General features: G+C 50.3%; 1 protein-coding gene across 1 annotated transcript; it reads right to left on the bottom strand.

Moving 5' to 3' along the window:
- Window positions 1–7,376: 7,376 nt before the first annotated feature.
- On the bottom strand, window positions 7,377–11,683 carry Cytl1 (cytokine like 1). Its single transcript, XM_028882283.2, has 4 exons — window positions 11,422–11,683; window positions 9,789–9,833; window positions 9,430–9,558; window positions 7,377–7,962 (listed from the first exon to the last, which is right to left on the bottom strand). The coding sequence occupies exons 1-4, from the start codon at window positions 11,578–11,580 to the stop codon at window positions 7,879–7,881; spliced, it is 417 nt and encodes a 138-aa protein (XP_028738116.1). The 5' UTR covers window positions 11,581–11,683; the 3' UTR covers window positions 7,377–7,878.
- Window positions 11,684–12,551: the final 868 nt, after the last annotated feature.

Here is a 12,551-nt window from a genome sequence, read left to right as displayed (position 1 = left end):
AGGTGGTCCTGGGTGCTATAAGAAAGCAGGATGAACAAGCCGTGAGGCGCAAGCCAGTAAGTAAGTAAGCAGCACTCCTCCATGGCTTCTGAGTCAGTTCCTGCCCTGCCTTCTTCTCATGAGGGACTGTGATGTGGAAGTGTAAATGACATTTATCACAGCAATAACTAAACCTGAGACTTGGTAAGAGCCTTGCTAAACTGGAGTTCTTCACATGCGTAAACTTGGTCATCAGGAATGCAGAAGGGCCTGAGCATGAGTGAGTGACGTAAGCTGCAACTTCAGACCCTCCTCTGCCCGAGCAGGATGACTCCAGAATGTGGGACCTATGTCTTAGTGTCACTTCTGTCGCCGAAGGAAAACAGCCAGACCCATAGCAATGTAGGAGGAGAGGGTCTATTTGACTCACAGTTCCAGGTTACAGCCCATCCTTATGAGAAGTCAAGGCAGGAACTGGAAGGAGCCGGCCACATCACAACTAAGAGCGGAGAGAAATGAATCATGCATGCTAGTGCTCAGCGAGCTTTCTCCACTCTTACATAATCTCGGCCCCGAGATGAGGGTGTGGTGCCACCTCTCTGATTGCTATGCCTCTCCACATCAATCGAAAGAATTAAGATCCCTCCCTCCCACAGTCATCCCCCCAGCCAGTATCCTGTCATTGACCCAACCTGTCATTGAGACTCTCATCCAGATGATTCTAGGATGTGTCAAGTTGACCAAACCCATCACCACATCTGTACAACTGCTCAGGCAATGGGGAAGGGACCCATTGCCGGCACAATGACACCACCGGACCCTGCCATCTGGCTGGGGACGGTCCTGCCCTGGGTCGGGACTATACAGTTGCAGCAGAAATCAAACAACTGAAACACTACTTCCCCAGAGCACATTGCCTTGACCTTGCTCCACAGCCAGAACATTCTCGAGAAATGAACTGGGCTGCACTTCAGGAGCTCAGCTACAAACATTCTAGAACTGTGCCTGCAATGCCCAAGAATTCCTGGGCCAACTCATCACGGAGAGGAATAAATCTAAGTTATTACTGCTGATGCAGCCATTTCCTCATTCCTGAACTCTGTTTTTCTATTTTTTTTTTTCTTTCTCCTCTAACAGTTGATCAATGTCAGGATAGTTAGTCGCAGGAGCTCTCAGTCTGCCGCTCTGTAGACCCGAACATGTCTGCAAACAGGGCTGTGGTTTCAGACACTCAGCACTTTTGTTCAGACTTAGCTTAAGCCGTGGAATTTTTGTCTAATAATCCTCATCAGGTTTGAATTGCCCCTGGGTGTGAATTACGTGCTGAGCTCAGCCAAGTGGTTTGAGGAGGCCCACACTGAAGATGAAATGCTTAACGGTACCTGGGAAGGAAGAGAAGGCTCTGCTCAGGGCTCGGCTGCTGGCGATGATGCATGGAGTCCCACAGTCCGACATCTACAAGCTACAGACTCTGAGAGCTGACTGTGTTTTTAGGCCTAGAAAACAGAGATTGGTGTGAGTCTAGGCTTAGTCAAAAGGCCTGAGAATGAGTAGAGTAGTGGTGGAAGCCTGGAGTCGGGGCTGGGGAGAGCAGGAGCTCCAGTCCTGCAGACTGTTCAGAGCAGGGGCTTCTGTTGGTTATGCCGTGGCACTGCCCCTCGTGGCTGGTTGCCACCCGCGGGGGCCATGCCGGTAGAGGAGCGTGTTGATTAAAAGAATCATAGCCATGGTTGCCTTTTTAGAGCTTTATTGGGGGCAGGGAGATAGATAGATAGATAGATAGATAGATAGATAGATAGATAGATAGATAGATAGATAGAGAAGGGGGGAGGGAGGGAGGCGACGGGACGAAGGAGCAGAGAGGAGAAGGGACAGAGAGCCCACAGAGGGCCCACCCACTTTTTAGGCTGGGAAGTCGGTGAAAGCTGATGACATAATTAAGGACCAAATCCTTACATCCCAGACTTTCCCTTATAAAAAAAGCATGTAGATGGGACTAGGGGCATCGTTCCTCTCAAAAACTGCTTCCAGCTGACTTTTGGACGTTGGTTGGCTCTGGGGGGAATGGAGAAGGGGAGTTTTCCGAGGTAGACAGGCGTTGTGGGATGCTGTCTGTCATCCGTTTGCTCTGGAGACATGTATCCCTCTTGGCTGTGGCTGGGAACTTTCTGTTTGACAAGATGCTGGTGACATAGAAAAAAACTTAGAGAGATAAAAGAATCATTGTTATTTTATGTTGACATTTATCTGAGGTACATCCAGCCTGTCCCTATGGATTTTGAAACATGTTAAACTTTATCAGAGACAGATTATTTTAAAGCACCTGTTTCCTTTACTAGTTCAGCATCCAGGAGACAGGTGATCAATTGTTAAAAGCAACTCATAGTAATAGATGTTTACATTAAAGTCTTTTGTAGCACCCAGATGCTTTGGGGCCTGGGGGTGTAAATACCTTTTAGCTGTTACAGTCTCTTATTTGATGATCTCTGGACTCCAGTTCTGTGGTGGTCCTGTACTATTAGCTGAACAGTGAGTTAGAACAGGGAAGAGAAAAGCTTATGGTACATGAGTCACCGCTAGCCTCTTCACTTTCTAGATGTACAGTCCATGTTTCTACATTATCAGCAGTAGGAAAACTGACCGACAGAGTGGGAAAAAAAATTCAGAAATTCTTATAGGTCAGTGAAGATGAGGCTCGGGACCGTGGGCTCTACAGCTCGGAGATTGTTGGCAGCCTTTACAGCTGTTTTTACAAGTGAGGGTTGAGGAACACCAGGGTCGACCCTAGAGGCGAAGGAAGCTGCTGGAAGATTGTAAGTGGTGTCTCACTGTCTCACTCGCTTTGACCTGGCGGTTCAGGAAGCCCAGGGACAATGGATCAGTGAGGGGCAGAGGGCAGGAAGTGGTGGAGAATCGGACAGCTCCGCACTTTACAGCAAGAAACAGTCCACAGAGATCTGCTGCTTACGATAAACCTGGGAATGATGGCAGGCCATATGGGATAGCTAATGCCAGGACAGCATGGCTACTTAACAACACGTGTTTCAGATGCTTCATCACCACCTTCAGGGGACAGGACTGTCATTATTTTCCTGTTGAGACTGGGGAAGTGGAGGAAAATAAGAAAACATGAGAAATTAGCCCAGGACCATATAGGCAGCGGAAACAAGATAGGCAATGGAGGCAGTTGAGGAAGGCCTTTGTGGCCATGCTAGGGACCTTGGCTTTTGCCCTGAGTCAAATGGGGAGTTGCCAAGGGCTTGTGAGCAAAAGGATCTGAGCAAATTTTAATGTGTCAACCTACGCAGCGAGCTGAGAACAAGCTGCAGGAGGGCAAGCTTAGCAAGAGGTCACTCAGGAAGCCACGGCTGTAATCCGGGGCAACAAATTCACGTGGCCTGGGATGGGGTGGGCAGCAGTGGTAAAATGAGAATTGCTCAGATCATTGTACAGCTTAGAGTCTCCTCTCTCTCTCTCTCTCTCTCTCTCTCTCTCTCTCTCTCTCTCTGTGTGTGTGTGTGTGTGTGTGTGTGTGTGTGTGTGTGTGTGTGCGCGCGCGCGCGCGCAGATCTGTGGGTCTGTGTAGCTGTGGATCTGTGGGTCTGTGGGTCTATGGTTCTGTGTCTGTGTAGCTGCAGATCTGTGGGTCTGTGTAGCTGTGGATCTGTGTGGGTCTGTAGGTCTATGGTTCTGTGTCTGTGTAGCTGCAGATTATGGGTCTGTGTAGCTGTGGATCTGTGGGTCTGTGGGTCTATGGGTCTGTGGATCTGTGGGTCTGCAGGTCTGTGGGTGTCTATGTGCATATGTCTATGTGGTGTGCATACATGTGGACACCAGAGGCTAATATAGGTGTCTTCTTTAATTACTCTCTACCTTGTTATTTGAGACAGAGTCTCACACTGGGACTGGTTGGCAATGATTCCCCCAAGGAATTTGCTTGGCTCTGCTTTCCCTGTGCTGGGAGTCACCATGCCTGGCATTTTTTACTTGAACGCAGGGGATCTGAACTCGGGTTCTCATGCTTGATCATAAAGCACTTAACTGACGGAGCCGTCTCCAGTTTTGTCCCTAGTGTGGGATTTTCTGGTGTTCTGGTTGAAGGCTCTGTGTTCAGGAGAGGAGCTGAAATGGGTTCTTCCCTTCTTGGTCCATGCGTAAACACGGTCTCTGGAGCCACAGAACCGGTGGGGTCATTTCCCAAGAAACAGCTCAGGCAGAGGAAAGGAAAAGACCAGGGCTAAGTGTGGATCAGCCATGCTGAGGAGGAAAGGATGGAACAGGCAGCAAGGCCAGGAGGTCAAGATACAAAAGGAGAGCCTTGGACTCAGTGTAGAAAAGGTGCAGGTGTGAAGGATGATAAAGAGGAAGTGGTAGGGCTGGGCCAAGTCTAGTGACCATGATGATGACCAAGAGTAAAATGGACACAGGAAAGAAAAGAGAGCTGACTGCTGAGCCAAAGCTTCAGAGCACAAGTCACACTTGGGCAATGGGAGAATCCCATGGGCTTCCAAGATGGTAGCATAGGGTAGGATGAGAGACACCCGGGGAAGGCTGGGTTGAAAGGCCTGAGGAATGTGTGCTGGATACGAATGGAAGTGGGGTTGGTGGCTAAGGTCAGCTGGGCTTCAGGTAACCACTGGAGGACATCAGAGGAAGGATGGGAAATGTCCACAGTAGCATGGTTGCCCTGTCTGGTGGGTAGAGAATGGCTTACTGGGAAGGGAACAGTGTCAGAACATGGGCCTGGAAGCTATTGTCCTGGGCAGAGGTCAGGAGAAGGCTTGTCTGCAGTGGTGGTTTTTATGTTGGGAAAGCAGAATGCATGGATTCTTGGGCTGCATGGGTACTGCATGTTGCAATTGGCCCCGAATGCTTGGCTCCCCCAGGGCTGGCTTCTGATGTCAAATGCAGCTGGCTAGACGTCTACATGTAGTTTCTATGTGGCGGTCCTGTGTAGTCTCACTAGACTGATTCATGTTTCCCTCACATGAACCTGTGGAATTTGTATTATCACCACCCCTATCTTACTGATGAAAGGGGCCCAGAGGCTGAGGAAATACGCCCACAGCACATAGATACCCAGTGCCAAGCTGGGGTTCGTTCCTCATCACCTCTTCACTCAGTTCCTTTGCTGGCTTCCCTGGGGGATTCAATCAGTTCAAACAGGCACCAATCCCACAGCACAGACGATCCTCATGGGGAAGACGTGGGAGAAGCTTGATTGGCATACCCTTACTTAGGACAAAAAGACTGACGAGTGGAGAGAGACCCATGGGAAAACTGAATGCCGAACCCCATCTGGATGGCATGAGTGTCAAGAGTTAACGTCAAGGTGGGGAGGAGCAGATGGAGACACCAACAGATGTGAAGAGACAGTACTGACCAGTTCATTCTGAAGGAAGATGCTTGGGTCAGGGGCTGTGCTCTTACCCCTGCCTTAGTGATGGATGGGTACCCAGAAAGCAGCAACCTCATTGGTTAGTTTTGAAGTCCAAAGCAGGGGACCCCTCAGGAATTGATAACCTCAATTGGAACTGACAGGTCCCAAGCTTTCTGCTAGGAGGGGGTTCTCCTTTCCGTGACCCCAGCCCTGCAGCTGGTTTAGGGACAGAAGGCACTGCCTGGCCAGGCCTGACCATCACTAGGGTTGTTCAGGTCCCATTTCCACCATGCATTCAGCTCCAGCCATGCTCACATTGGAGCCTCATGCCTGCGCCTTCTCCTCTTTATAGCTCACCAGTTCTAGACCTGTTTCAGGTCCTTTTGAAACCTGGATCCTCCGAGAAACTCTGTCGCCTCCTGAACTCACATGCTCCGTCCTCTGCTGTCTCCGAGATTGCAGAGCATCTCCTTGGATAGCTGTGAGAAGGAACCTTTTGTTTTTCATTTCAGTGTCTGTCACGTTCATGACAAGCACTTGGTAACCATAGAAGAAAGGAACATGCAGATATCTGAGATGCTTAAGTTAGGCCTGGCCTCCATGGTCTGCTTCTGCTATTGAGAAATTGTGAAGGGATTCTCAGAGCCACCTGACCAAGATTTAGGCACTCATCTGTATGTCTGGAACCTCTTCTCTACCATTTAATCTTGAAAATTATAGAATTCCCTGATACTGGAGACAATGCTTGCTAATATACCCCTTACCGCAGCAATGTCATGGGGAAAACTCAGTAAGATGGGGGACACCCTGTGCCAGGCACCATTGTTGATGGTGGTGGTAATGTCATAAAAAGTCATTCTGTGGTATTATTTTCATCTGTGTAGGAATTATTCCTTGAAAGAGTATTTTTGGCTCAACTGAGTGCCTGCTCATGTATATATTAAAATGCATACCTCTTGGAACTTGAATGTGTCCTTATTTGGACATAGGTTCTGTGCAAGGTTATCACATTAAGATGATATCAAGCACTAGGGGAGCAGGGCAGGGGCAGCATGCTTTCCTGAGGTTATAATGGGTGAAGGTGGGCCCTGGTTCAACAACGAGTGTCCCTGTAAGAGAGAGACTGGGACAGAGACAGACACAACAAAAGTGGCATATATTGAGAGGGGTCCGAGGTGACTTGTCTAAGAATCGCTGTGGCTGCCCATAGCTGTAGAAGGCAAGAGGGAATTCTGTGTTGGATTTTGGAGAACACACACTCTGCTGGCACCTCAGCCCAGAACACCTAGCCTCCTGCACCACAAGACCACACGTTTCTCTGGTGTCATGCCACCTCTGTGGCACCTTATTGCAGTAGCCCTTATGGCACTGGCAAAGTGGCTGTCACCTGGGCAACCTTTGCAATCATCTGGGAGTCAGAGTACCTGAGGTCATGAGGACAGCTGCCTGTGCCACTCAGACCCTGACGTGACACAGGCCACACATGGGAGCACTCCCAGGACCTGGGGGCATTGCCAAGATTCTCTCCTGTTGGGTCCCTAAGTTAATGAAAGCAGTGTGTTTTACCTGCAGGGGATCATTGTGGGAAGAACATGGGCTTTGGGATCACGAGGCTTGGCTCGCTGATCTGCTGGCACCTCAGCCCAGAACATCTAGCCTCCTGCTGCACCACAAAGCTCCCTCCTCAAAGCTGGTGACCTTGAACAAGTCAAATCCCTCAACCCACCATTAGTCTCCTTCAGTGTCCATACCAGATGTGTAAGACCTGAGCCTTGTGACTGGGCAGGGTGCCTCCCAGTGTGTACAGTGTAGTACGTTCCCAGTGGTTACTCCCAAAGGGACACAATTCTCCTAACTTCCTTGGCAGAGCCGTTTATTCAGGTGGGGCGAAACAGACTCAGACATGGGCTTGATGGAGAGGAACCAACAGCTGCATTATGGGAATAGCAGGTGCTCTGAGGGGAAGTGGGGAAAAACTCCTCTGTGTCATCATGCAGCAATACAACAGAACCCATGCTTCTCACAGTAAAGGTTTATTTGGTGTTCATAACCCTTCAGCGAAAGGGTGGCTCCTCCACACTACGTAAAAGCCTTGTAAATGCATTGCAAAAGCAGTAAAAATGCTTTAAACTGAGAGAAGGGAAGGAAAGCTTGTGCGGGAAGGAAGCATAGAGTTGAAGCCTCTTCAGGTGTCAGAAGAGACCAGAAAGAATGGTCCCATTATTTCATTAAAGCAGTCACAAAGACTCGGGTTTTTGCTGCACTTAAGCTGCTTGCTCCCCAAAGAGAAGCCAGTGTGCACTCTACTGTTTGTGCCTCTTATACCTCAATGTGCCACTTAGAAGCTGACTTCCAACATGTGTACAAAGCATGCTCGGCCCGACATTCCTAACTGTTGTTCCAGAAGGTAGAGAGACATGTGACAGGTCTAGCAGCTGCACTAAAGGGAGGCCTGGGGTGCTGTGAACAGCTGGCCCAGCTTCGGGTCTCTGGATCAGTCTTCTGGTCCACCTGCTTTCTTAGCTGTGCTGGTCTGGAGGAGCCGTGGTCTCGGGGATCGGGTATTCCAAAGCATTGCAGTCATCCGAGAGGAACACCAAGTCCTGGAAAAGATGAACAAGCAGTGAGCTGGTGTGCTGCTGTGGGTGTCTCTGAAGCCCTCGAGCAGTCCTAGGGCTCCTGTCACCCTCCAAGACTGCCTGAGCATTGCTGGTGTGTAGAAATACACCCTATCCCCAAGGAGAGCTTGTGTCTTCTTTCTTCATATTCTCATTGGAATTTGCTTAGGCTTTGGTTGACCAGATGGACAGATGGCTGAGTGGTGGGCAGAATGAATGGATGCAGCTATTGCAAAATAGCACTAGCTCCCACCTCCAGCTAGTTCAGCCAGTGCATACCATACACCAGGAGGCACTCTGCTAATTTCAACTTCCTTTCCCCATGAAAAACCAAGGGAGTTCAGGAACAAAGAGGGGCTGTCATAGGAGAAAGCACCAGCAAGCTAAGGATTCTGGAGGGGAGGGCCTTACTCTGGCCAGGCCGGTGCCTCCATGTGTACATACACATGCCTCCCACACACTCTCCCCATACACTCACACCCATACACACAAGGGGAAGACAGAGGAGATAGCTCGGCAGGTAAAACCATTTTCTGCACAAGCATGATGATCCATGTTCAAATCCCCAGCACCCATGTAAGAGGCTGTGCATCATTGTGCACATGCAATATCAGTACTGTGGGGAGCAAAGAGGAAGAATATTTGGGGCCTACTGTCTGCCAGACTAGCTCAAGGAAATAGGCAGAGAGTGACAGAGCAAGACGCTGATGTCTCCTCCTGGCCTCCGCTTGTGTATATACACCACACGTCCATTCTCTCTCTCTCTCTCTCTCTCTCTCTCTCTCTCTCTCTCTCTCTCTCTCTCTCTCTCTCTCACACACACACACACACACACACACACACACACACACACACACACACACATACCCCAGTATCTTTTTAAGGATCTTGCAATTTAGAATTGCACATTTAGTCACGTTGCTAGGTATCTTAGGGAGAGGCAGTATAGCAGTCCCACTGTAAGGGTGTCATTATTAGGACCTTTTATTTTATTTATTATTATTGACCCTGATGTCACCAGAGGGCCACTAAGTCCCCAGCTCACTCCTGAGCTGTGAAGAAGTGTCAGGGAAGGTGAAGATGAGGACACATTACAGAGCTATCCGGGGCTGGCTGGATCTGTGGGACCACAGTGCTAGCTTTCTGTTCCCTTCCTCCCCAGCCCCTCTGGTGACACTCACTCCCACCCAGACCCTCCTCCTTCAGAAAGCGTCCTGTGACTCCCTCTGGCTCTTGCACTCTGCCTCCAGTGTCCATGGAATAGCCTAGAAGTGAGTCATCTGCACGGGCTCCATGTGCAGCCGTGGGAGGCGCGGGCCCCCATTCTGAGTCCTGCTCACTTAACAAGGGTGTCTACTGTTGTAGAAAGCCTTCTTGGAGCGGAAGTCCCTCCCCCAGCCCTCCTCCCTGTGATGCCCATAGGAGAAAAGGGCTCCCGAGTGCCTCACACACCCGTCTGCAGAAGGAGTTCATGATGGTATACAGCTTCCGCACTCTGTCCTTCAGAGTGTCCACTTCGGCCATGTTCCAGCACTGAGGAGAGGCCACGAAGTCCCGCAGCTTGGCCAGCACACAGTAATTCTGAGCGTGGTGACAAGAGAGGGCTTTGGGAGAAGTAGGAGCCAGAGGCCCAGAGACTGAGCACATGAGTCCTCCCACATAGCATAAGACCTCTCCTCACCCTGGCTGCCCCCTCAGACAGCAGCAGAGGCAGTTCACACCCACCCCACCCTTCCCCACCCCACCCACCTCACCCACCCTTCCCCACCCCACCCCGCCCCGCCCCACCCCACCAGGCAACACTCTCTTACATGGATATCCAGGTAGAGCTGGGGCAAGTACCTCACACACGAATCCTGCAGGAAGGAAGCAAGTGGATGGGGCAGCTGGTCACAGTCTGCTCCCTGGCAGCTGTCCCCAGCCAACAGCCCCAGAACTTTTTACTCCCCCCCATGCCATGGCACTCACAGCGCATCTTGCATCATGGTACCTGCTCTCCCAGAATCTTTCTTCAAAGCATAACCTTTGCAATACTGTGAATCAGGGCACCATTTTATACAAACACATGTGTACAGACATGCACAAACGTGTGTGTGTGATATTGCATAGTACTATAGGTATAATGTGTTCATATATGTAAGCTGATTTTTAGAGTAGCTAGCTCTGTGAAGACTACATACCCACATAAATATATTATATATTTATCTATATGAGCACTTTAAGCTATAGCACAGACACAGCAAAATATGCAAGATATAACATTGCACCATTAAGAGGGGTGTGTGTGCGTGTGCATGTGCATGTGCGTGCGTGCGTGCGTGCGTGCATGCGTGCGTGCGTGTGTGTGTGTGTGTGTGTGCAGGACCAAGGGCCTGCATATCTAGTGCCCTCCCCTCTGTGAACCTCCGTGTGACCTGGGCTGCTGTTTCCCTTCTCTGTGACTCAGTTCCCCAGCTGTGAAATAGAAGAGGGGCTGTTTTGTCTTCCACTTGGTCTCAGTCTGCAGTTCTGCTCTTGCCGCCTAGCACCAGATGTCCCTAAGCTCTGTTTCAGGGCAAGGGACTTGGTCACAACTGTCTAAAGAAGTGCTGCACAAATGAACGTAAGTTTATCGGATGGAGTTGTTACTATGCAGCCTGCAAAGCCCCTGGTGCCATGTAATACATATTTCACCAGGGTAACTGTGTGTGTGGGGGGGGAATGCCTGCCTCCAAGTGTTATAGCAGCAGCTGCCTCTAGGTGGCAGGATCACAAACACTTTTTTTCTCCGTCCTTTGTGCGTTTTCTTACTGTTCTATGGTCCCTTTTACCATGAGACAGTAATGCATGTGATTTAACTTTTGAAAAGAAAATACAGCGTGTTAAGATAATGTGAACCCTAATACCTGAGGAATTTGGGGCTCTCTTTGAAGTGTGTGCAGGCAGCCGAGTAACACTTTTGAAGTTTACCCAGGCTCTCAGGGAGTCGGATGTGTATTGCTTCTATTAGAGATAAGCCGGCAAAGGACCTTGACTTTTCCTCTCTTGAGGCACTCCTCAGGGGACCCTCTGAGTCCCTGAGGTCTTCCTCTGAGGATAGGGCTAACATCCTTAACGCTTGTCCTGTGTCCCTATAGTCAATGCTTTCAGCCTCATTGCACCCAGGAGGATGCTATTATCCCCCTTCTTTACAGAAGATGGAGCTCAGACAAGGGCTGAGTAATTGTCCCACAGTCCCTCAGCAGAAAAGGAGTGTGTCACCCCTTGGCATACATTACTGGTCGTTAGGCTAATGACAGAAACAAAGATGCTTAATTCGTTAGTTCTATGTAACTCTAAACTTCTAGTCTCTGTAGGGAGCTGGGTTTTTTTTTTTTAATTTTATCTTATTTTTTGTATCTGTCTGTCTGTCTGTCTATCGTCTATCTGTCTTCTCAAGGCAAGGGAGGCAAGGGAGGAACTTACCTCGGGTTCTGAAGCCTGCAGGCTCTGAAAGTCAGCCATGATCTCACGGCTCAGGGTCAGCATCCGGGAGTAGCAGGTGGGGGGCGCAGGCTGTACTGCCAGAGGCCAGACCACCACCGTCAGCAGCGGCAGCAGCAGAGGCAGTGTCCAGGACGCCATTGTGCCTGCTGCCTACCGCTGGGCCAGCTGCCCCTTTAAAAAGCGGCTGGGGGGATATCCAGGGCTCAGGCTCCCCTCCTTTTTCCTGTGGAGCCCCTGCCAGGGCCAGGCATGCAGGGAGGGTGGGGCCAAGGATGTGACACGCCCATAGGGTATCTGGGACACTGGCTCCTTTCAGAAGGAAGCTGTAATAAGGGGAGGGGGGAATTTCAGGTTTGGGGAACTGGAGGCACCTAGAAGGGAAACAGGCACTCATTTTTCTACCAGAAATTTCTTTCTCTTATGGCAGAAAGAGCAGTTGAGAGGGTCAGAGGGGAATAGGGAGAGATGGGAGAATGGGAGATTGGATCAGAGGCCAGGATGGGGCAGTCTTGCCCAGTGTCAGAGTTGTGGCGGCGGGCGTGAGGGGGTGGAGGTGGGGGACGACTGTTTCCTAAGACTGGCTGATCTCCCAGGGCAAAATTCAGAGTAGAGGACTAGGGTGCCCCTGATCCTTCCAGTCTGCTGAGCAGGACAATGTGTAGGGCTGGGATCAGGCAGACATACAGCAATCACTAAGCAGGATGGAGACTGTTGGATGCAGCTCTGGGTCTAGAGAACAGGCTTCCTTGGGTACCTCATCCAGGGAGCAGCCACTAAGCAGGGTGGAGACTGTTGGATGCAGCTCTAGTCCTGGAGGAGAGGCTTCCTCTGCACCTCTTGACTGTGTGACCAGCCCTGAGCCCCCACTATGGGCCCCAGAAGACAGAAAAAGAAAAGCCTGCATCTTTTTAGGGCTGAAGCAGCTCTGAAGGGGAAAACACTTAGACGCCGAGGTACAGAATGCCTTCATCCTCTTTCTGGCTCCATCCTTGGACCAATGTCTGCTTTACTCTCCCACTGAGTGCAACCGCCTGACATGTGTCCCCAGCTCAGGTCACGGTGACGGATAGTCAGGATGGCTGCACAGGCCAGGCCGAGCTTATGCCAGG

This window comes from Peromyscus leucopus, chromosome 10, assembly GCF_004664715.2.
Source record: "Peromyscus leucopus breed LL Stock chromosome 10, UCI_PerLeu_2.1, whole genome shotgun sequence".
Taxonomy (NCBI): Eukaryota; Metazoa; Chordata; class Mammalia; order Rodentia; family Cricetidae; genus Peromyscus; species Peromyscus leucopus.
Note: the sequence above shows the minus strand (reverse complement) of the source record. Positions and strands in the feature narration are given on the sequence as shown.

Excerpts from the sequence above, each read along its gene's own strand:
- Cytl1 (XM_028882283.2), bottom strand. The coding sequence starts at position 11,580 with ATGGCGTCCTGGACACTGCCTCTGCTGCTGCCGCTGCTGACGGTGGTG. Across the intron at positions 9,559-9,788 it reads AGCTCTACCTGGATATCCAT|AATTACTGTGTGCTGGCCAA; the intron begins GTAAGAGAGTGT and ends CACCACGCTCAG. Across the intron at positions 7,963-9,429 it reads TGAACTCCTTCTGCAGACGG|GACTTGGTGTTCCTCTCGGA; the intron begins GTGTGTGAGGCA and ends CATCTTTTCCAG.